Here is a 23268-nt window from a genome sequence, read left to right on the forward strand (position 1 = left end):
CTGCCTTGGAAACTTTCTAGAAGAATGCATTTTTATTGTGCAGAGTATATTTCTTTAGGGGAAGAATCCCAATCATTTCATCATTTATTTCTCATTATCTATGGACTAACCCTTTCCTCATAGACACAATCAAATTCAACAAACATGTGTAGCACACTACTATGTAATAGGCACACTGCTTGGGGCTAAATATATAATTAGGGAAAACACAGCTCAGCCTTTAGAGGATCATGACCACCCACCCCCTAAAAAATTAGCCATCATTAGCACAACCTTTTGTAATATGGTGAGAAGCAATGCAGACGTTATAAGCATCTTCTTGTTCATTTGTCACTGTCTCTTCGAAGATGCATGTTCTTAACAACCTCTTCTTTGTGATTAAATGACTAGTGCTTTGCCTGCTTGGGAAATCAACCAACCTGGGTTGAAAGTATGGTATACATACACAGTGAAATTTTATCTGGCCATAAAGAACGAAATGAGGATATTTTCAGGAAATAGATGATATTGGAGATCATTATGCTAAGGAAAATAAGCCAGACTCATAAAGACAAGTAGTACATATTAGCTTCTACTTAGATTCTAGACGGAGGTCATGAAGGTAGACAGGGGAGAGTAAGAGGGGAATGAAGAAGTCTAAAGGGAGATGGAGAGGGGTATGAGAGAGAGTAATGGTGTATCTGTGAGAGGAAAGTGAAAAGGAAGATGATTTTGAGGGAGAAGAGAACCAGCAAGAAGAGTGGGAGGAGGGAGAGGGAGGACAGTAGGGGGTAGGATGCACTAGAACAAAGCATAATGATGACTCACGTATGAAGAGGGAGGGATAGACATGATAGCACATGTCTATAACTGCAATACCCAGAGATGCAGGTAGAAGGATCAGAAATTCAAATCCAACATTGGCTCCGAGCAACTCTGTCCCAAAAATTAAATAAAATTTTAAAAATCTATAAATGTTTACTTAAAATTTTTTTTCTTAGAATTAACAACTGCCTAGCTGGCCTATCCAGGTTGCAAAACAAGGTTTTGCATAACTTCATACATGTGTGTACTGTCCTCTGCAACCACACAAGATCAGACCATTGAAAAGCATGGAATGGGCCTACACTCTCAAACTGGAAAAGGACAACCAAGCTGGATGCAGAGAAAAGTTAAGCAAATATGAGAAAGAGCATGAGACAGGACTAAGGCCACTTTCATGAGAATTAGTTCGTGCTGGAGTCTTGCCTTGAGCAGTCTGGCTCCTGACCTTCCTCTTCCTCATATCCATCCACAGCACTGAGAATGGAAGGTTTTGAGCATTCACCTCTAGTGCTAAGCTTATGAATGGACTCACATGTTGTATGAAACACAAGCATTTCTAGATCACTGAACTCCAAACAAACAAAAATCCATCTAAATGAATTTTCTTGCAAACAATTTGGTTTTTCATCTAATATTGTGCCCTGTCAGAAGGAAATAATGAGAGGAGATTTGCCTCTCTACTGATTTCAGGAAGGAAATAGCCAAATGGTCAATGAATGCTTCACACAGTGATAAAACATGCAGGCATGAGCGACTTCTCTGCTACAATGTGAAAGGAGGATACAGAGGTTTGAATATGCTTGGGCCACAGGAAGTGGCGCTATTAGGAAACGTGGCCTTATTGGAGGAAGTGTAGGCTTGTAAGAGGAAGTGTGTCACTCTGGAGGCGGGGCTTTGAGGTCTCATATAGATGCTCAAGTCTGGCCAATGTGAGCCAGACTCTCCTCCTGGCTGCCTGCAGATAGAGATGTACAACTCTGGTCCTCTAGCACCATGACTGCCTGCAGATTGCCAGGCTTCCTGCCATGAGGATAATGGAGTAAACCCGGAAACTGTAAGCCAGCCACAAGTAAATGTTTTCTTTCATAAAAGTTGCCTTGGTCATGATGTCTCTTCTCAGGAGAAGGGACAAGCAATAGTGGGTGCCCAAATGGTACTTCTTATTTTAAAAGTGGATTATACTATGTGTTGGAGGGAGCAGAGGTCACAGGACAAACTGCGGCAGTCAGTTCTCCCCTTCTACCATGTGGATCCGAGAGATTGAACTCAGGTCTAGAGGTTTGATGACAGGCACCTTTGCCAACTGAGCCCTCCAACAGGCCCTACAATGTTAGAGTCTTATTATTTCTTTCAGTTTTGAGAATGTAATATAAATCATTCCCTTTCCTCCCTCTAAACTCTCCCATATGCCCACCTTTGCTCTTTTTCAAATGCATGGTCTCTCTTCTCATTAATGGTTGGGGAAATAGATAGATAGATAGATAGATAGATAGATAGATAGATAGATAGATAGATAGATAGATAGATATTCCTAAATATATAAGGACATCCTGTGCAATGTGTATAATGATACTCATATATTTGTTTTCATTTCCCTGGAGAAGATTACTTCTACGCCCAGTATTCATTAGTTGACTGCGGTTCTTTGTGTATTGTTGAAGCCTTGTGGTCTTTATCTCATCCACTTTTGGCATGCTTGTTGTTGGTCTTTATCAACTCATGTTTATGCAGTCATGTAGGTTAGATTTTAAGAGCAAGAAAAATAACTTGTGATAAGAATATCTTAATAATGCACATTTTGTAACAATAATTAACACTGGCAAAGGACTGCCGATGTGCTTGACAATTGCTTGGAGAGGTTTATGCTGAAAATTATTAGGTGGAATCTTTATAACACCACTGCCACTGAAACCATTATTCCCACACTTACCCATGAACAAATCAGGGACCTCTAGGTTAAGCTATTTGCCAAAGGCCCTGCATTGAGAAATTTATAATGCTGAAATATAAGTCTAGTTTTGTCAAGACTGGAGTACAGATTTACTGTTGCCTGCATCTGTGTTAATTAAAATGTGGGCTATTTAAAGATATTTAAATAGAATTAAACAATACAATAAAAATGAATTTCTTTCCTCTTTCCCTCTCTCTCTCCCTCTATTCTTTCTTCTCCCTCTTCCCATTTCGTTTCTCTTTTTTAATCCTTCCCCTAATGAGACAGAAACATTACCTTACATTTAGTGCTCAATAAATAAATTGCTGTGGGATTTTACCGAGGGAGCACTGTAAACCCTGCAGGCAGATATCATAGATCCAATATAGTGTCATTGTGCACCTGTCCATATGCATGATATTGTGGGCTGGAAGGTGATCCACAGGAATCATAAGGCCATCTGGCACCCTTGGTTGTTGGTGGGCTCTCATCTGCAGAGGTTCCTACAAATATCTTCCTTGAACTGTTATTGTTTTTAATTTTTCACCAGATGCTTCTTACTAGGAAAGTTCTTGTCAACCATGATCATCAGCACTGCCTCCAAGGAGTACCAGAGACTCTATGAGTAAATCCAGCTCAATTATTCAGGTAACAGGCCAAATACATGAACCTAAGACTCCTCCAACATCACAGAACCAGTCGACCCTTACAGAGACATGAAGAAGAGCTGCAGAGGACCTAAGTAAACCCTGGATAGTAACCTTAAGGAAAAGGCTGTGCTAGGAGGGCAAAATTCACTGTCTCAGAAAATCCTCAACTCACAGATCAGAGATAATACAAAAAATCGATAATACAAAAAATCGATAATGATATTAATAACACATTCCGCTCTGGCAGAGGAAAATTTGCTTAGTAGCTTTTTATTTTTTATATATTTTCTTGATGTAAGCACATGTTTAGACTCCTTGCAAGCTAGTTTCCTCATCTGTAGGAAGGCACTAATTACCCAAATCACTGTTTGGGATTTAAGTGGCATAATGGTGTCAATTAATCTCTTTTTGTTCCAATCAGAATTGAGTTAAGGAGAAAGTGCTTAGTAATAACTTTTTATGGAAGTAAAATTAAAGTCTCTCAAGGAAGTGAATACAACCAGATTTCATGAAAAGCTGGAATAAAAGACTCAAGTTCTCCCTGCCTCTGGAACCCACCTCCCTTTCTACACAGTTTCTCCTTCCTGTTTCTAAGGTCATAAAGCAGAATGAAGCCAGAAATGGCCCAGGAAGTTCCTTCCCTAGTCCCTTCAATCTAAGAAAAACAGATCCATTCAAGGTCAAACTCCAGTGAAAGACTAGGATTGGCTCAGTTCACATCATGGAAGTTCATCTAAAACAACCCCCTTATTTGTTAATTGGTACAGTTATCTCTCCAGGTTTCCAAGCTGACCTTCTGTTAAGCATACAAACAGGGACCATAACCACCTCACAGAAGGGGACTTGTTACCAGAAAAGTAATCCCACATAGAATAAATTACTGACATCTCATACAGAAACCTAATAAAAAATTTCCCTGACACCCATCTTAATATAAATACATTCATGTTTGGGTATTTGTCTGGAATAATTACATATTAAGTAAAAGTTGTGTCAATACACACATTTCTGAATACTTTAATGGTTTGTATCTTTTTTAAGCTCAAAGAAAGATGATATTGTATGCCTGGCATGGTAGTACTTACCTATGGAGGCAATAGTATCAGGAGTTCAAGGCCAACTTTGACTAGCAGTGTCTTTAAAGTCATCCTGGGATACATGAGACCTTGTCCCATAAAGACAACAAATCAGAATACAAAAACAGCATTATGTACTAGTTATAATGAAAATACACAGTATGTTGTCAGATGAAAAGATAAAACCTGCTAAAAATAAATGATGTTTTAAACATATAATACAATCAGTACTCTACATACATGGGGTCATGTCTATGTTAACCCATGGTTAAGTTAAAAATGTAAGTGCCACCCCCCGAGTTATTTGTTATCAGCTGAGCAACACTGAGGTGGTAACAGTCTTCTAATCAGCAATATTCCAAGAAAGTCTGAAGGAGGGAAGACAGGTGGCAGGCTAATTAGTAATGTAAGCCATGGTCTTCGTTGTTCTGCCTTGAGACAGGGACTCACTGAGAGACATAGTTCTCAGACCTGGTATCAGAACAGAACATGGTCCCTTGGAGCATCATCCCAAAAAAATATCAAAATTCATCATACCAGGTCCCCTTTTTACTGAGACAATATCATTCTCTTCTTTATAAAATATCAAAGTCCCAAGCTGAGGTGTCATGAGTTGGGTATATCCTGTTTATTTTCCATCCAATAAGACCCAACAAAAAGTCAACATGCTTCTCAATAGAATTTTGCTTGTGAGCCCTGTTTCTTTCTCCTGTCCCTGAGAAACCCAAATTAACTCACAGTTTCTGTTATCATGTTCTGTTACAACCCACACCTCTAAATGATGACATTTATGGACCTACCACTGAGTCTTTAGCATGAGAAATCTCAGGGACCGCACCAAGCACTTAAAATCATTTCAAGAAAACAAGATGCATTTCTATACTCAGCAATAAGAAGTATACCAATTTGAAAATGAAAAAGGTTAATTCCTATTTTTGTGGATTTTCCCAAACATGCATAGACTAAATTTAAAGAGTCACCCAAGCTTCCTATAACCACCTTTGATAGATATTCTTCATTGTTAACTTGATTTCTTTAGTTTAGAGGCATCTGAGGCACAATTCTGGGTATGCCTGTGAGGGGATTCTCCAAGGATTCATTAAGAGAGAAGACCCAGCTTAAATGGGGTAGGAGAACCAACCCATAGACCAGGGACAGTGATGGAATAGTATCTGAAGAAAAGTAGAAAGTTGAGTGCACCAGCAATTCCTGGCGGGTTATGGAGTAGACAACACTCCTCGCTGACACAACCTCATTGTCACTATGTCTGGGTCAAGAACTCAAGATCAAACATGGACTGAAGCCTGTGAAGCCCTAGGCCAAACTGTAAGTTAAAATAAACTCCTCCTTTTCAAAGCTCTTTCTGGTATTTTGCAATGTGAGATTGACTCATAACCCAGCCATAAAGCTACTTGATAAGCCTACCTCTCCTTTAGCAAGAAACCTCGCATTAGCAGGATGACAAAATACCAGACTCATAAACAGAGAGGAATGCAGAAAAATCTCAGGGAAGAATAGATTTCCCTATCTTTTCACAAGTAAATTCTCACTCAAAGCACACACACGCACGCACACACATACACACACACACACACGCACGCACATGCACACACACATACACACACACACACACACACGCACATTCAGAGTCTCATTTCTAAAAATAATCCTTTGCTTTGGTTATATTGTAGGAATCTGGTCTGCCAAGAAGCTCCAGGTCTCAGTGAGGGAATCACTCAAAAACTGTCAGGTTTTAGACATATGCCCCTTTGCAGCATGTTCTAGAATTCCTTTTGGGTATTTGCTGAGCAATTCTGTAAAGAAGATCTCCTGGACATTTCAATAAAATGACAATAAACAAATATGGCTGTTAAGATTGAAAAAAGGAAATTACACTCTCATTTTGTGTTAGATTGTCCAGCTGTGACTCCTTTAGAGGAATAAGAAATAAAACCGAGACAGTGACAATATAAAACAGCAGTATTTTAAGAAAATCTGAAGAGGAGAAGACAAGGCGGCAGACTAATTCATAATGCATGTTATCAATTAATAATTATGATTCATCATTTGTTATCAGATATTGAAAGAATAGTTTTGGAAGAGTTGGCATCATCATCATCATCATCATCATCATCATCGCCGTCCTGTGAAGGCAATTCACATATCTCTGTTTCTAACCAGGCTGCTTAGTCATAGCTCAAATGCTACACTGAGATGCTCGCAAATCCTGTCAACTCATTTTTGATAGTTAGGACATCAAAATATGCAAATGAATTTGCAGTAGCTGAGCAGTGTTGACTTTTTATGATATTGAATGATTTCCCCACCGTTCTATTCTTGTTACCTTCACCTACAATTCAGGAAACACCGAAGACAGCTGCTTTCTTCCTTGACTCAGTTTCAGCAGAGTAGAAGCTGGGCCTAATCCTCACCTTCCTCCTCTCTAAATACCAGCTTGCCCCTCTCCTAATTACATGGTTTTATGCTAATTTACATGAATTTCAGCTTTCAAAACCAATGGTCTTTGTGGAATGGAAATAAGCACGTGGCAAAATTATATTAAGTTTGCACAATTGATCTTTCATCATTTCAAATGGTACCTTTGAATAGTTCCTGAAATGTCTGTCTGAAATACTCCCAACGCTGAGTGTCATCAAGAGATGGGGGGTCACACTGGGGAAACCCATTCTCGGTGATGTAAATTACAGGGTTATTATATGTATCCTAGAACAAGAGAGCAGAAGTTTCATTCCAAACAGATGTTAAAAAAAAATTTTTAAAAAGATAGCTCATAAAATCAGGTGCATTACCCTCTATCTTCTGGAAGCTACAACCCCAAAACTAGTTTTCATCAAATTGCACTGACCCTATTAACTTAATTTTCCACACACTGACCTTTTATGACTAACAATGGAAAAGCAAAACTGTGTGAATGTCCATGAAGACAGTCAAATGACTCTTAACATAATGAGAAGACAGAAATATCTTTCTTCCCATCAGCATCTGCTGATTGTCACTGCTCCTTAACCCCTTGGTCCTGCTAGCAGGTACATTTTCTATCCCCCACAGGAGGGGTCCAAAAACTCATACCTTGAAATTGTAATTTCAGCTGCCAGCATAGGCAGAGCGACCCAGAAAGCATTCGGTTCTCTTTCCTCGAAGTGCCTTTTCTAATCATAGCAGTGACATCAGCTTGAAAACTATGTCCAAGCTGTTCATAGCCACAACAGAATTTAACAACAAATTTTATTAAATTTTGGTATATAAAAAAAGCTACTTAACTTTAACTAACTCAAATCTTATTCTTCTCTTCCCAGCCAGCAACTGAACATACTAACCCCCAAAACCATCTCTTTTTGTGTCAATGTGTATGAATACATTTGACTCTATGGTGTCCTTCTGTACTTGGGAACACATATACCCAAACAAATCGTGAATTTACCTTAATATATTTCAGTAGTTTTCGTATTCCCCATGGTACCACGTAGATCCAACCCACATTTTTCCAAAATGGATTAGGAAAAAATTCAATCTCCACATCCTGAAGGAAGCCCAGTTCTCTCTTCTTATTGTCCTGATGCCTGACTAAGCGAGTCGTATAATATTGAACAGCAAAGAAATCGGCAGTGCCTTTGATCATTTTCTTCTCTTCCTCTGTGAATTCTGGAAGCCTTGATGATGGATAGCCTTGCTTTTTGCTCATGGAGGCAACCTGGGACTTGACAACATCTGGATAATCACCATCAATAAATATGGGTTTAGCAAAGAAATCCAAGTGGAAATTGATGGCCCTCTTAGTAGCTTCCTGGTCAATCGCTGAGTTGGGATCTGCTGGTTCTAGCCAGCAAAAAAATAATGATAGGGACACAAAACCCTTCTGTTCTTCTCGGAATAAAGAATCATAGCTGTGCCAGGATCTGGCATGAGCCTTAATCAAATTATGAGCTGCTTGATAACCCCCAATCCCAATATGAGGCACACCAGGAGCAAAGATACCCATGTCATAGGCCAAAAGAGCAAGAATATTAGGCTCATTTATGGTGAGCCACTGCTTCACTCGGTCTCCAAAGGTACTGAAGCAAAACTGAGCATATTTGTCAAAGGCTTCGACAATTGCTTCTGACAACCAACCTCCTAGGTCTTCCAAAGCTTGAGGCAAATCAAAGTGATAAATGGCCACTATGGGCGTCACACCATTCCTTAACAAATCATCTATGATCTTGTTGTAATAGTCGATTCCTGGGAGAAAAAAATGTAAGAAACAAAATGTTATTTTTAGTATATTGTCAACACATTTTAGGAGACTGGTATCAGAATGAGTCTAATTCAAAATAAAATATAACACGTATTCAAGTAGATCAATGAAATGGAGGAAAGAAGCATGGAAAACACCAGAGAAGAAAGGATAATGAGAAAATGACAATAAGATATGTTGGCAGGATGAGAAAATAGTTGCTCCAAAACAAATGCTTTCGAGAAAGTGGTTGTCACCTAACATTATGCTGGTTTGGGTTTTGTAGAAATCAACTCCATAAGAACAGAATGCGTGATTTGCCTCTAAATTCCCAGACCCTGGAATCATATCAGATGTTCAGTGAATAATAAAGATCTGTTCAGTTAATGGATCTTGGAACTATTAAAACATAAAGAAAGCAAAGTGAATGACTGCCTCAGTTCCTTGCCAAACCTAATTGCCTTATAAGTCTAGTGAAAGAAACCTACTGAGTATACACCAAAGTTTAGCATCAAAGACCAGTGTAGTAGGACATGCCTATGGTCCCAAATACTTGGAGCCATACTTGGTCAAGTACATTTAGTCTAGTCTCAGCAACACTAAAGATCTAAAAATTTCTACATGTATCTCAAAATGTGGATAAAAGAGTCCCCACCAAGAGTCCCCACGCAGAACATCTCCCTGGTTGAAGTTCACACAAAATTCTGACCATCTATAAGAATACCAAGCAAGCCCTTCCTCTCAGTTGATTCTTCCCCAATGGCACAAACTGGGGAGTGTAGTCATTGCTGAATTCAGAAGAATGGTATTAAGTCAAAGAGACTCTGCCTCAGAAACCAAGGACAAGAAGATACTTGTAGTAGTCTCCTAAAATGATGCTTGCCTTGAAAGGGACTACTTAAGGAGAGGGTGGTGATGCTATGTCTGGCTTTATGTTTATATGAATGAAAGAAAGCAGTGCTTGGAAAAGAAAAGCTATTCTGGGTTAAGAGGTTTTTAGTGAGATCGTGTAAAATCATGAGTAGAATTGCATTTAGATGCCCTAAATGCAGTAGAAAGGCATTCTGACAAGGAATATCTCCTTCTTTTCTAAGTTAATGAATATAGAAACAGACTTCTGCACTATTTCACCTGTTCTGACCTCCCCATGCTCATTGCTTAAGGATATATTTAGAGAAAAGTAATCATATGCTGGGCATAAAAACATAGGTAAGCATGACCCTCTTGGTCAAGGAACTGACTAAGAACTCTACAAATAATACAGATACTCTTATAAACAGGCAAAAATGGTAGGACTACATAGTATTGATAGTGTTTAGTACTTTATTTTAAAATGAGATAAACAAGGCTGGAGAGATGACACATTGGTTAAGAGCACTTAACTGCTGTTCTTCCAGAGGTGCTAAGTTCAATATCGAGCAACCATATGGTAGCTCATAACCATCTGTAATGAAATCTGGTGCCTTCTTTTTGCACAGGCAGGCAGAACACTGTATGCATAGTCAGTCAATCAACCAACCAATCAATCAATAAGAGATAAACCATATCCACCCTAAACTTAGGGCCTCTGCAAGCATGCTCTAAAAACAATATACCATAATGGATTCAATATTGAATTGTGATACCAGCCAATATAAAGTCTATGACCACTCTGTTACCTACTAAAACCTTGATCTTGGGCTACTAGAGCTCCCCAACTTATCTTTATTCATCTATAAAATATGGATAACACTAAAAACCTACTTCAGTGAGTTATTATGTTATGGTATAATCAGTTGATAGACTAAACATGATAAAAATATTTCTTTAGATTAAAGGAGCTGAAGGGGCTTGCAACCCCATAAGAACAACAATACCAACAAACCAGAGCACCCAGGGACTAAACCACTCCCAAAGAGTACACATGGGCAGACCCATGGCTCCAACTGCATATGTAGCAGAGGATGGCCTTGTTGAGCACCAATGGGAGGAGAAGCCCTTGGTCCTGCCAAGGCTGGACACCCCCTCCCCAGTGCAGAGGAATGTCAGGGGGCATGAAGGGGGGTTTTGGGGTAGGGGAAACACTTTTATAGTAGAAGGGGAGGGGGATGAGATGGGGGCTTATGGCCAGGAAACCAGAAAAAGGAATAACACTTACATAAAGTTTATGTAAAATATCCAATAAAAAACATATATAATAAGAATATTTCTTTAAACATAATAAGGCCTCAGTACAGGTCATCAACCGTTTTATTAATTAATATGTTATTGTTGGATGAATATAAATGATCATCATAAGGCAATAAGAACAAAGTGTTCCTTATAGAGAAAACAAGAGAACCAAACATCTAGAACATCCAGACATGAAGACCATCCAAAGAAGAAAACAGAGAATTTACTCAGTTTGTTATAGGACAGAAGTCAACCACCATCATAAGAATTTGGCAAGTGCTCAAGGAGAGTCTGAAGAAAGGAAAAGTAAAAACAGAAGGCTTCAGGCATGCTGTAACTGGAGTTGCTGGCACAAGCAGTTGGAAAAGAGCTGAGTAGAAGTAAGTGCCTTCTGTGATTGGTTTGTGGGGCGTATTTAGCTTTCTCCAGTTGGCCTGAGGTGGACACAGACCTCTGATGGGAACAGAAACTACAGAAAGTGAAAGCTGTTAGCTAACCCTGACTATTCTGGGCAGACAGCTCCAGAGGTTGTGGTTTAGCTGTCTGGGCTTCTCATGTGGGTCAGAGTTTTATTTTGATATGCTGTCTGGACAGTGTTTATATAGTTACTCTCTTAAAAGAGGTGCTCCTTCTGGGAACTGAAAGTTCAGTATACAGGGTTCATACCTCATCAAAAGAAAAAGAGAGAATGGGGAGAAGAAACCAGAATAAGCAGAGACCACCTTATGCACTGGGTAGTGGTGACCTGTCTGAATATTTTTAACCATAGTTCCCTCATTTCATGTATAAAAACTCCATGTCTTGGGAACACGAGTGTTTGTGACTGTAGAAGAGTAAGTCCTTCTCTTCTCAAAGATGCCCCTGGATCAGATGAGTACGAGACCAATCAGCGCCAAAGAAGACTACGAAACTGCAATTAAGGCAGAGAGACCTTGATATGGGAAGGTTTCTCTAGACTTTTTAGACTTTTCAAATGGACTCAATGGAACATAAAAGTTCTTAGAAGTAAAAGAGTACAGATAGGAAAAAAATGACCAGACTATGTAAGAATAAATCAGATGTGGAGGATGTGGTAGAATCAGAAAACTGGCTTGTTGCCACTGGCTTTGAAGGTGACGAAGATAGCTACAAGCCAATAGAAGCTAGCGAATGTGGCCCTCAAAAGATTGCCAGCAAGAACTTGAGGACCTCAGTACCACATGTTAACAATACAAATGAACCAAGGCAGAGACCATCTTATGCACTTTAGAAAAAAACACATCCCTATAGATACCTCAGTTCCAGTTGACCGAGCTCCAAGGATGCAGAGTTGTGTTGGTTTAAGCAGTTGAGTCAGTGGTGGTTGATTTTAATAGCAATGGAAAAATCAATACAATTTCTGAATATATATAGTTTTCCTTTTCTCGCTCTATAAAGCTGTCCTTACTCTCTTTATAAAAAAAAAAAGTGTTCTAAACCCATCTCTGGGCCAATGTAAATCCACATTTCCCAGTATGTAACTGATATCTAAGCTGATGTACTATATACTAACCTTGGTATTTGTAAGCATCAAGCTCCTCCTTCTAGGAAACTCTTTTCATTGGCTTGCCTTGCATGTTAGTTTTTTTCACTGAATTCATATATATATATATATATATATATATATATATATATGAAGCAACATTCAGTTTTGCTTAATTTTAGCATTAAGCCCAAGAGGGGAGCAATTTTATTCCTATTACACACATGAAAATTGGTATCAAGAGAGCCCCAGTGTTGTCAAATGAAATAGACAGCATTTAGTGCCATACTGAGCCTGAATTTTCCCCCACTACAACACATCATCTCTCCTGTTTACAAATGTTCCTGAACCAGAAAAAAATGTGACTCTTCATTAACCTCAACTTCTGACTACTCAGACCTGGTAATAATATCAGATCTTTTTTTATTATTCTTTTATGAGGAATCTTTAAGGGTAGCCAATCAACTTTAATTTAAGCAACATGATAATCATGAGTTGGCATTAAATACATTTTCTGTGTTTAGGAATTCATGCTCTGCTGCATAATTTATATGTAATATCCCAGAATGGAACACCTTTCTTATTTCAGCTTTATGCAGTTTACTTGATGATATAATAAAACATTTAAAACTTTTTGGTGAGATGGTAGTGTGGTGTGTGTGTGTGTGTGTGTGTGTGTGTGTGTGTGTGTGTGTGTGTGTGTGTGTGTGTTCAAAAGGAAAGATTGAATCTAACGTTTTATGAGCAATAGAAAATCCCTCTACCATCAAGCTGCATCCCCAGCAGGAATGAGTTCCTCAGGGCAGAGCACCATATTAACATAACTTATTCAAAGGAACTTGGATAAATCCCTTGACCTCTGTATGCCTACACTCAATTGTTAAAGAGAGATGCTAACAGTGCCACCTTGCGGCTATTATAAGAATTAGATAAAATCAAATTGTTGAAAGTGGTTAGTTTCATGTATGAATAAAACTTGTAAGATTCACTGACAACTAAGACTTGTAAGCTTCAGTGACAACTAACCCTCCATGTTCTCAAGTGACTGCCTGTTATAAGTCTGTTATGAGGGTCTTGGAATCGAAAGATAATTTGAGACCTGTCTGTTGAGATACTTAGGACAATATTGACTCTTTGAAGAAGTAAAACTTCTCCGGGTTTCTCATAGTTGATACTACATTTCTGTTTTAATGATTTATTTCTTTTTATTTTATGTGCATTGATGTTTTGCCTGCGTGTGTGTTTGTGTGAGGGTGTCAGGCTTCCTGGAATTGGACTTAGAGTTATGAGCTGCCATGTGGGTGCTGGGAATTGAACCCAGGTCCTCTGGAAGAACAACCAGGGTGCTTAACCACCAAGCCATCTCTCTAGGCCCCACATTTCTGTTTTAATTAAGCCCATTTCTGTTTAGTTGGCCTTTGAAAACTTGGAGAAGATTTAAGATGTAGGAAAAGTAAAAACTTTTTAAGACTAACTCACATGCAAAGGCAGCCTAGGACAGTTGGGTGGTGGGGCTGGTGTGGTAAAGTAGGTACTACTATGAACATATCAGACACCCAGTGACAAGAATGAACTACAACTGGAACTCAAGGCACTTGGAGATGAGATGCTTTGTCTCAGAGGACTCTCGTGTATTGGCTTATCTCATCTTAATACACCAGCACCTTTTCTTCATTTCAGAACAAGTTTCCTCTATGTGGCCCATTGACCATGGTCTCTCAAAGGCCATCATATCTGTCAACACTCCGTCAGATCCCTGCACAATCTACCAGCCAACTCAGTTTTCTCAGTTGATCAAATCCAGACTTCTTTGAAGGAGAAAAACAACTGAGCAAGGCCATCTTTTTCAAAAAGGCATGGAAGTTATTCATTAAAGGAGATAAGATTTTTCCTGTCACATCAGCAGTGACTGGGAATGGAACAGGATGATGCACAACAAAGAAATGCAGAAACTCTGTGATAAGAGAAAAATGACTAGAACTTTCAGAAAGCATGCTTCCAGTAAGACAAGAAGGGGAGGAAAAGGGAAGGAAGGAAGGAAGGAAGGAAGGAAGGAAGGAAGGAAGGAGGGAGGGAGGGAGGGAGGGAGGGAGAGAGGGAGAGAGGGAGGGAAGCAAACAAACAAGGAAGGAAGGAAGCAAGGAAAGAAGGAACGAAGGAAGAAAGAAGGAAAAGAAAGAGGAAGAGGGAAGAGAGAAGAGAGGGAAGCTAACAAGCAGGCAGGGCAAATTAGCCAACTATTAAATTATAACAGAATTTGTTTGATCACATGTCCAACCTGTGTCAGATATGTACTAACTCTCTTTGAGTCACACCTCTAGTCTAATACCGCCAGTTTCTTTAGTGGTCCAAGAACTGTTTTAATTTGCTGCTGCTGCTGCTGCTGCTGCTGCTGCTGCTGCTGCTGCTGCTGCTGCTGCTGCTGCTGCTGCTGCTATAACAAATTACACACAAATTGCCCCACAGCTTTGAAGGCCAGAAATCCAAATAGTTTTCAAGAGGGTCAGGTCAAGATGGCAATAGAGTCTCTGTCTTCTCAATTACAACCCACTTCCTGTCTTTTTGTGTCTTCACATCCTCCCTCTCCCTCTCTCTCTCTCTCTCTCTCTCTCTCTCTCTCTCTCTCTCTCAATCTGCTTCAGTTCTTATATTCCCTCTGACTCTGATCATCCATCTTCTCTCCTTTGATGATCTATGTGACTATAGTAGTCCCACACAGATCATACAAGATAACCTCATCTCCATATTCTTAACTTAATGACATCTGTAAAATTTCTCTTGCCAGTTAAGGTAATGTCTTCACAATGTCTAAAATTCAACACAAGGGCATGTTTGGCATGTAAGGAGACATTAGTCAGAATACAGTTAGGCTGAATGTGAAATACAAGGTAAATGTGAGTTAGTCAACTTATTTAAGTCATTCCTACTAAGTATCCTTATACTTGAAATCTTAAAGTGAACATGAATTTCTGCATGTGTATTCACATTCTTTCTTTTTTGCCAAGACTTGTGTCTCCTACTAATCCCATAAAACCTACATTTGTGGCAGATATGAAAATGCACTTAGACAGCTAAAAAATACAGAGTTATGGGATTTCAGTCGCCAACTCATTCTTTTCTTGTTAAACCTTGAAAACTTGACATTTGAAAAAGAAAAGCTATGCCACAATCTTACATTGTAAGATATTCTGCTGTCAGTTTGAGAACATAGAATTTTACAAGGTTCTAAATGTCCCATAATCAAACTTTGGAATAGGTAGTCAAGCATACACACAGAGAGAGACAGAGAGAGAGAGAGAGAGAGAGAGAGAGAGAGAGAGAGAGAGAGAGAGAGAGAGAGAAACAGAGAGAGACAGAGAAGAAACAAAGAGAGACAGAGGCAGAGTTACATAAGAGAAACAGAAACAGAGACATGTATAGAGACAGAGACAAAGAAACAGAGAAGCATAGTGTTCCTGGACAGTAAGAGTTTTTAATTAATTTTTACATGTTTTTGAGAAAATGTTTAAATTTGGGGGAGGGTTCACACCAGCCTTTCTGAGTTTAAAACATTTCAATCTCTTTAACAGTTCGCTGCACAAGAATGAGCAATTACTTGCAGAAATCCCACCTCTTTGTAAGCACCTCCTGTGCTTTGATTCAGGAGAAAGTCTGGACTATTAATCAGCAATGGCTGAGGCCAAACACAAAAAATAAAACTGTGTAGTGGCCAGGTAATCACCATGTGTGCTTGGCACAAGTCTTTCCTCGCCCAGATCACCTGACTCCAGCCACCTTTGTACTTCAGTACTTCTCTGCCCCTGTTCTCTTTGCTTACTAACTCACAGTGTGTACACAAACTTCTGTACATGTTAATCTGACTCGCAAAATCTGATATACTGGTACAGCTCCATGGATCTTTAATTAAAACTTTGGAAGGGCAGGTAAACCTGTTGAGATGGCTCAATCTTTACAAGGCTTGCCTTGCACATCTAGGACCTAAGTTCAGTCACCAGAAACCTTAGTTTTAAAAGTCAGGTTGCTGGAATAAGCTTGTACTATGATAGTAGATGAGACAAAGACAGGAAGACCCATGAAGTCCACTGGCTAGCCCAATCAGCAAGGACTACTTGGCAAGTTCTGGGCCAAAGGGGGACCCTATCTCAAAAATAAGAGGGAAATAAACCTGATGAAAGACATACAAAGGCTGTCTTCTGGCCTCTACAAACATGTACATACATATGTGCGCACACACACACACACACACACACACACACACACACACACACACTTTTGCCTTCACAGAACAAACAAAAAAGATAAATAAATAAATAAATAAGTCTTGAGAGTGAATATATTTAGGATTTGGGTGTGTTAGAAAGAAAAAGCAAAGCATGCATGATAAGTTAACACCCATCATAGGTGTGACTAAGTTTTATCTGCAGCAAAATACATAAATACCTTCAACAGATGTGATGAACCAAGATGATGAGAGAAATTTTCACATGCATTCCCTTCCACTTACAATGGCAGTTTAGTTGTAGGAGGTCCTAAGTAAGAGCTCTTGGGATCCTAGAGCTCCAGAGAGGAAATGCTGGAGCTGGTGATGGTCACAGTTCTGAGAATCATTATCATTTTGTTCTTTACCATCAAATGGAAGCTTATTGAAAACTCCATGGAAACTTTAATGGAAAGTGCCTTCAGAACATGGAACTTCTACCTCATTGATAGACAAAATTATAGCAGACTTCAAGTGGTTTTGTGTGGCTTTTTAGTATAATTAATACTAAGCACTTGGATTTTGATGTCAAATCTAGTTTAAACTCAGTCACAACCAATTTTGTCATCTCAAAAGTTTGCACCCAGATTTATGCCTGTAGCCCATGATAGGGATACCTCTTACTCATGGACCTAATGGGAACATGAAATCACAAAATCAAGTTCCATGTTTGGCACAGTGACTGGCACATACCACATGCTCAATAAAAAGTGATCATTGATGAACTCAATGGTTTTATGATTGATTTGACCTAAATAAATTAAGGAACTATTTACTGAATCCCCCTCTGGAAGACAGATGACTGGATTACAGGGCTCTGTGAACATAATTCTGTGCCCTTCACACTGTAAGCAATTCAAGGGACTGCCAGGCTGTGAGTACACAGAACAGTTCTTTAGGCATAAGTCATACTCAATATACTCTAAGTGGAATTAAATGCAAAGTGCTCACAACATTAACAGTAAAGAGTATAAGAAATACTCTATGAGCTTTTCAAAGGGCTATGAGATGACAGATGATAGATGACACCACATAGGTAGATAGATGACAGATAAATAGATAGGATAGATGATGTATAGATTGGTAATAGATGGATGAGAAATGGGTAGCTAAATGATAGATAGATAGATAGATAGATAGATAGATAGATAGATAGATAGATAGATAGATAGATAGATAGGATAGGGGAAACAGATAAGTGGTATATATATATATATATATATATATATATATATATATATATATATGAGAGAGAGAGAGAGAGAGAGAGAATAGCAATTTAGATGGCTGCAGAAGTGAGTACAAACTAAACCAAGAAGAACCTAGAATGATATAGAAAGAAGATAGCTCTTTATTGAGCCTTGAAAGAATGAAACATGTTTTTTCAATCTTTCTGTTTTAGCAGATGGCCCAGACTGCTATGAGTTAGACCAAGTTTTAGGAAAGTTGATGTGGTGGTATCTATAGGAATTTATAGGGAAGACTAGAAAGCAGAAAGGAGGAGAACAGGCAGACCTTTCAATGTGTGTGTCAAAATGTCGTTGTTGAGAATAATAAACAGGTGAGGGCTAGAAAGATGATGATCAAGGCAGAAAGCTAATAACTGCAAAGGCACAAAGAGAGTCAGCTGCAATGGTGAACAGTGTGAGGGAAGAAGCAAGAGACTGAGAGCTCATTCTGAGTCAATTGTTAGAGCTTGAGTTATGGTACAAAGATAAAAAAAGGTAGAAGTGTTGGGTGAGGATGACAGAAAATTATGTACTCACTTTTGAACCGAACTTCTTGTTCAAAGCCAAAACTAAAAGTACTCCATGATGTGCAATAATTCTGCATTTAACCAAGCCCTCAACTTGGTGAATATATCCTGAATTCAGTAATGGACTTGCTTGCATTAGTTGTTCCTATTACAGGGGGAGAGCATAACACTAAAGTCTGGACCTTCATGTATGCTTTGTGTTGTAGATACATTTCACAAGGAAGAGATCAGCCAGCCTTGTTTGAGAAAAATACTGCAAATGCCCAAGCACAGGCAGGCATTAGCATAATGGGCTTTTGTATGTAAGGATTTATATAGCTTACTCATATGAATCCCATGCCATCATTACAGATCTTGGTGATATAGGAAAAGGAGCCACTCTTAGGTCATACAATTGCCCATCCTGTGTTTAGGAAATATTCTCTAAATTTTACACTCAGTGCATTTCATTGGCTTCATCTAATACTTCTGTGAGTTATATGAACTATTTTCCAGACCAAGTAATAATAAAGAGTGTGTATTTAGAAGCCATATGTTGTAGAATATGGGGTTGGCAAACTTTTCCTGCAAAGAACCAGATCATTAATATTTTGTGCTTTGTAGGCCATATGGTCTCCACCACAACTCCTCACTTTAGCCATGGCAGTAGGGAAGCAACCATAGATGATGTGTAATGAATGTTATGGCTGACTTCCAGTAAAACTTTGTTTACAAAAACAGGTGGCAGGCCAGATTTGGTCCCTAGGCCACGTTTTCAAGCCTATCTGTGTAAAGTGTAGCTGGATTTCAGATTGATTTCCCAAATGTGTGGATTTGGATTTCCACATCTATAAAATATGATCATGATGTCTTCCTTATTGGTTTGAGGATGGGAGAAAATACGTGTTAAAATGAACAAGTAAGTATTCAATAGAGAAGTGAATGTTTCTTTTATTTATGTATTTTAAGGATCATTAGCATTTAATAAGTGTTTACCATATGCCATATAGTATGAGAAGCACAAAATTATTACAGATAATTTTTAATACTTCTCTGAAGTATGAACTTTATAGCACACCTTTCTACTCATGGAGAAACCAAGTCAATAAGTGATGTCAAGACAAACTGTTACAGAGTACAATGTAGCTCATGCGGCCCACTTCCCCTCAATTAAGTGAGTTTCCCTCAACTAAGGGACACGGGGACTAAGCCTTAGGCTTCAACTGGGAACTCTGTATAGCTGAAATTTCCCAGCACTTTTGGCTTCTTCTGGGCTTTATAATTTCTCATGGGTGACCCAACTTTAAAAGTAGGTTAATTCAGCAGCTTTTGAAGATTCAGTTTCAGTGAGATAGCATCTTATGTAAATAAAACCCTTACTCCAGCCTTCTTCATACGCACATATACCTCCTTCCTGCAAAGAGGAGCTCAACAGCCCAGGCAAATCAATATATTACTGAGAAGCTAATGCAAACCCATTTCAAAAATTTTATCCTATAATCAGTTTGAAAACTTTGTGATCTCAAAGCTACCCTGCAGAACAGCATGCTGGATTAATTATGCCAGACTGCAGCAATAACCTTGAATTAAAGCTGCAACCTTCTATTTTTAAGAAACACTTGCCTTTCTGGTTGATGAAACCTGTCGTCCCATCAGGTAACAGACGTGACCAGGAAAGAGAGAAACGGTAATGAGTCAATCCAAGCTGTTTGATACATTTCAAATCTTCTTCCCACAGAGTGTAGCTGCCACAAGCTACATCACCAGTCTGGTTCTCAAAAACTCGCTCTCCTCCCTGATGAGTGAATGTGTCCCAGACACAAGGGCCCCTTCCATCTGCATCCCAGCCTCCTGAGAGAAGGAAGAAGATGAAATGGTTACAGTCTTGACATCAGGAGGCATATGTGGAATGTAAATATTTGTCACCAAAAGAACATACCTCATTAACTCAATGTACCATATTTATAACTTTAAAATGTGCCTTTAAAATAACATGCATGAGTGGGTTATGTGTTTTACTGTCCTTGATCCCTGAAGCTGACTAGTAGCAAATGAAAACTTATTGCATAGTGCTGTTGCATAGCGGGCTTTCATGGTTCATTATCCAAAGTGCTCTCAGGTGGTAAACAGAGGCAGTCCCCGGCTTATGAATGTCTGAGTTTTAAGCGTTGCTATCTTGAGTACTCCTGGTGGCAACTGACAGATCTTGCCCTTGCCTATCAGAGTCTGGAGTCTATCTCTGCCGGCTACACTTGAACCCATTCTCCTTTTTTTCTGAGAGGGTGATCTTTAACAGCGCAGGCTGTTATTTGTGGAAAGACACAAAGAGCTTCCACTGTTGATACTAGCATTTCAAATGTAGTTGTCTGTATGCCTATTAATTCAACAGATGTTTTGTGCCAGGCCTAGTGAAGGAGATACTCAGGAGGACAACAGTGTTCACATTGCTAAAGAACTTACCCAAATTCAACTACCAGTTGTAAAACTGCCAATGTAAAGGCCCTGGCCTTCATAGAAATACAGGAAAGATAAATGAAAAAATTATTATCCAATTGTAAGCTAAAATCAGAGGAGTTTTCTTTCTACTAGGTAATTTTATAAACCCAAAACTGGCCTAAACTGTGTGTGTGTGTGTGTGTGTGTGTGTGTGTGTATTTTTTCAGGTTTGTTATGTTTTACATATTAAGAGTATATAAAACAATCTACAAAGTCCAAGTCTAGCAATATAATCTGGGAATGATGGATGTAGCGTAGTGATTATATTTGGAGAGAAAGGGGGAATAGAATCAAAGAGGAATACAAGAATCTGCAAGGGGATTCTCTATGTGTTTCTCCTTAAATAAGACAGAAAATATACTGGGAGGATTCCCATTACATAATTTATAATCTTCTATAATCCTAAATATTTCATCATAATCTTTGCAAGAAAGAGTTCACAGCCAGAGCATTGTCATCAACAAGAGTGGCAAGGACCCTCTCTCTGGTCCTCAGTGAGCATCTATGGGCTCATATTGTGTAAATAACAACTGTGGTCTCTAGCTGGGTGGAAGGAGGGTATTAAATAAAAACAGAAAATGACTGATGGTGACTAAGAGGAGTATATGGAAGAAGTGCTGAGAGGGGAGCATGACAAAAGCAAAAGTGACGGCACATCAAGGTAGGATATGAATTACTACACAGAGACACAGTGACACCCCTGTCCTGTCTATCTATGAGTTTAGAGAGAATGGAGAAAAGGCTTCTAGTGATTTGCTCTAATGTGGAAGAGACACAAACATGAAAATCCAGTTTCCCAGGATTGTTCTTATGAATTGAATGCTTGGCTTAATAAATGAGGATTCTTAATCTGAGAGAATTTAAGCAGTGTGTGGCTAGCTAATATTTTACTGATGACTGTGTTTTAAAAATCAAGGAAGTATATAATAAATTAATCTGTGTGTGGACTTCACAAAGAATAATCCACAATAGCTCCTACAGTAAGTTGCCTGTCACCAACTGATAGAATGTTTTCATTTTGTCAAGTTCTTATATCTATAGCCATCTGATAGTTGTAACCTGGTAAACTGTGAATTCTCTCATGACTATTAATTGATATTTTTAGTTGAAAGAACAGACAAAAATGAAAGAAACACAAGAAAGAAATTTTTGGAACTCAACTTGTTTGCCTGTGACACCAGCACTTCTTTACTGAGTTAAATGAGCATTTTTTTTTCACAGCAGACTACCATTTCCTCAGTGTTGTGCGCTATTCACAAGGAACCAGACGGCTATGAAGGGCTTTACTTCCAGCTGAATTATTAACATTTTCTGCATCCCTTACTTAGTCTTACACCACAAATAACATGTTAAATCAAATACTGAGTCATAGCACATGCCAATACCTGTGAAGCAAATAACCACAGTTATTTGCAGTTTAAAGCAATCTCTGTGATGTCATGCAATGTAGGATTGAGAAAAACTAGGAGTATCTTACTTCTCCATGCCCAGGAAGCCATACAATCTCAATAGCATAAGTAACAGTAAAATATAAATTGTAATTTTCTGTGCTTATTAGCTTAGCCTTGCTGTGAATTATATACTTCTAAGTTTATATAACTTTAATTTTAATAATAGCTGTCTAACAAACAGCTCATAAGTCATAAGTAAGAGTGCCATTTGTATCTAGATCTTTGAAGTACAAGTCCTTCCACTAGACCATACAGATCTTAGTCATAATGCTTCACAATGATGAGGCAAGAGTGCACTGTGTTACACTACTCAATGTATAAAGTCTAAAGGAACAGCTTTGATACACAGACCATCTAATATGACTCAAAGAAGTTTTGACAAACATACAGAAGAAAATATCCTTATAAGGACCACTTCATTCTATACACATATTACCCAGATGAGACTTGTTCAAGCATAATAAATCTATAAGAAACTAAGGATTGAATTGAGAATTAACAATTACAATGAGAGCTTTGTTTAAAACATAGCGCAGATAGCACTTACTAGGACTTCAACACAGATGCTGCTGATCAGATGATAGTAATAACTCGGTTTTTAATAACTGCATGATGTCCTATCTGAAACTGTGCCTGGACTTTAATAACAAAGAAGACTAACACTGCCATGTGAACCGTATATTCTGAACCATATTCTATACAATTCTTGGATTAAATTAGGGAATATATTTCAGCTGCATTATTAATCTCACAGGAAGTGAGAAAACAAAGTGAAAAGGGTAATTTAAAGGCATGAGTCATTAGTGCCTCAGGCTTTTGAGAGGATTTTTTTTAACATATATAGGTGTAAACCACATTTCAATATTAGCATGAAAGCCAGGGGAGGTGAAATAGGAACTGACTGTAATTAAGAAGCTTGGATTATACATGAAGTGGTATACTATCATTTGATGGTGACAGGTCAAAAGATATGGCTGTAAAA

General features: G+C 38.6%; 1 protein-coding gene across 1 annotated transcript in view; it reads right to left on the reverse strand.

The window, feature by feature from the left end:
- The window catches only part of LOC116912006 (cytosolic beta-glucosidase), a 96872-nt gene that overhangs the window by 72084 nt on the left and 1520 nt on the right, over positions 1-23268 (reverse strand). Inside the window, exons 2-4 of the mRNA XM_032915904.1 lie at positions 19963-20190; positions 7903-8699; positions 7061-7184 (exon numbers count right to left, since the gene is read on the reverse strand). Coding sequence (XP_032771795.1) covers positions 7061-7184; positions 7903-8699; positions 19963-20190 — 1149 coding nt within the window. The remainder of the gene's footprint in view (positions 1-7060; positions 7185-7902; positions 8700-19962; positions 20191-23268) is intronic.

This window comes from Rattus rattus, chromosome 11 (genome assembly GCF_011064425.1).
Source record: "Rattus rattus isolate New Zealand chromosome 11, Rrattus_CSIRO_v1, whole genome shotgun sequence".
In the NCBI taxonomy this organism is placed as follows: Eukaryota; Metazoa; Chordata; class Mammalia; order Rodentia; family Muridae; genus Rattus; species Rattus rattus.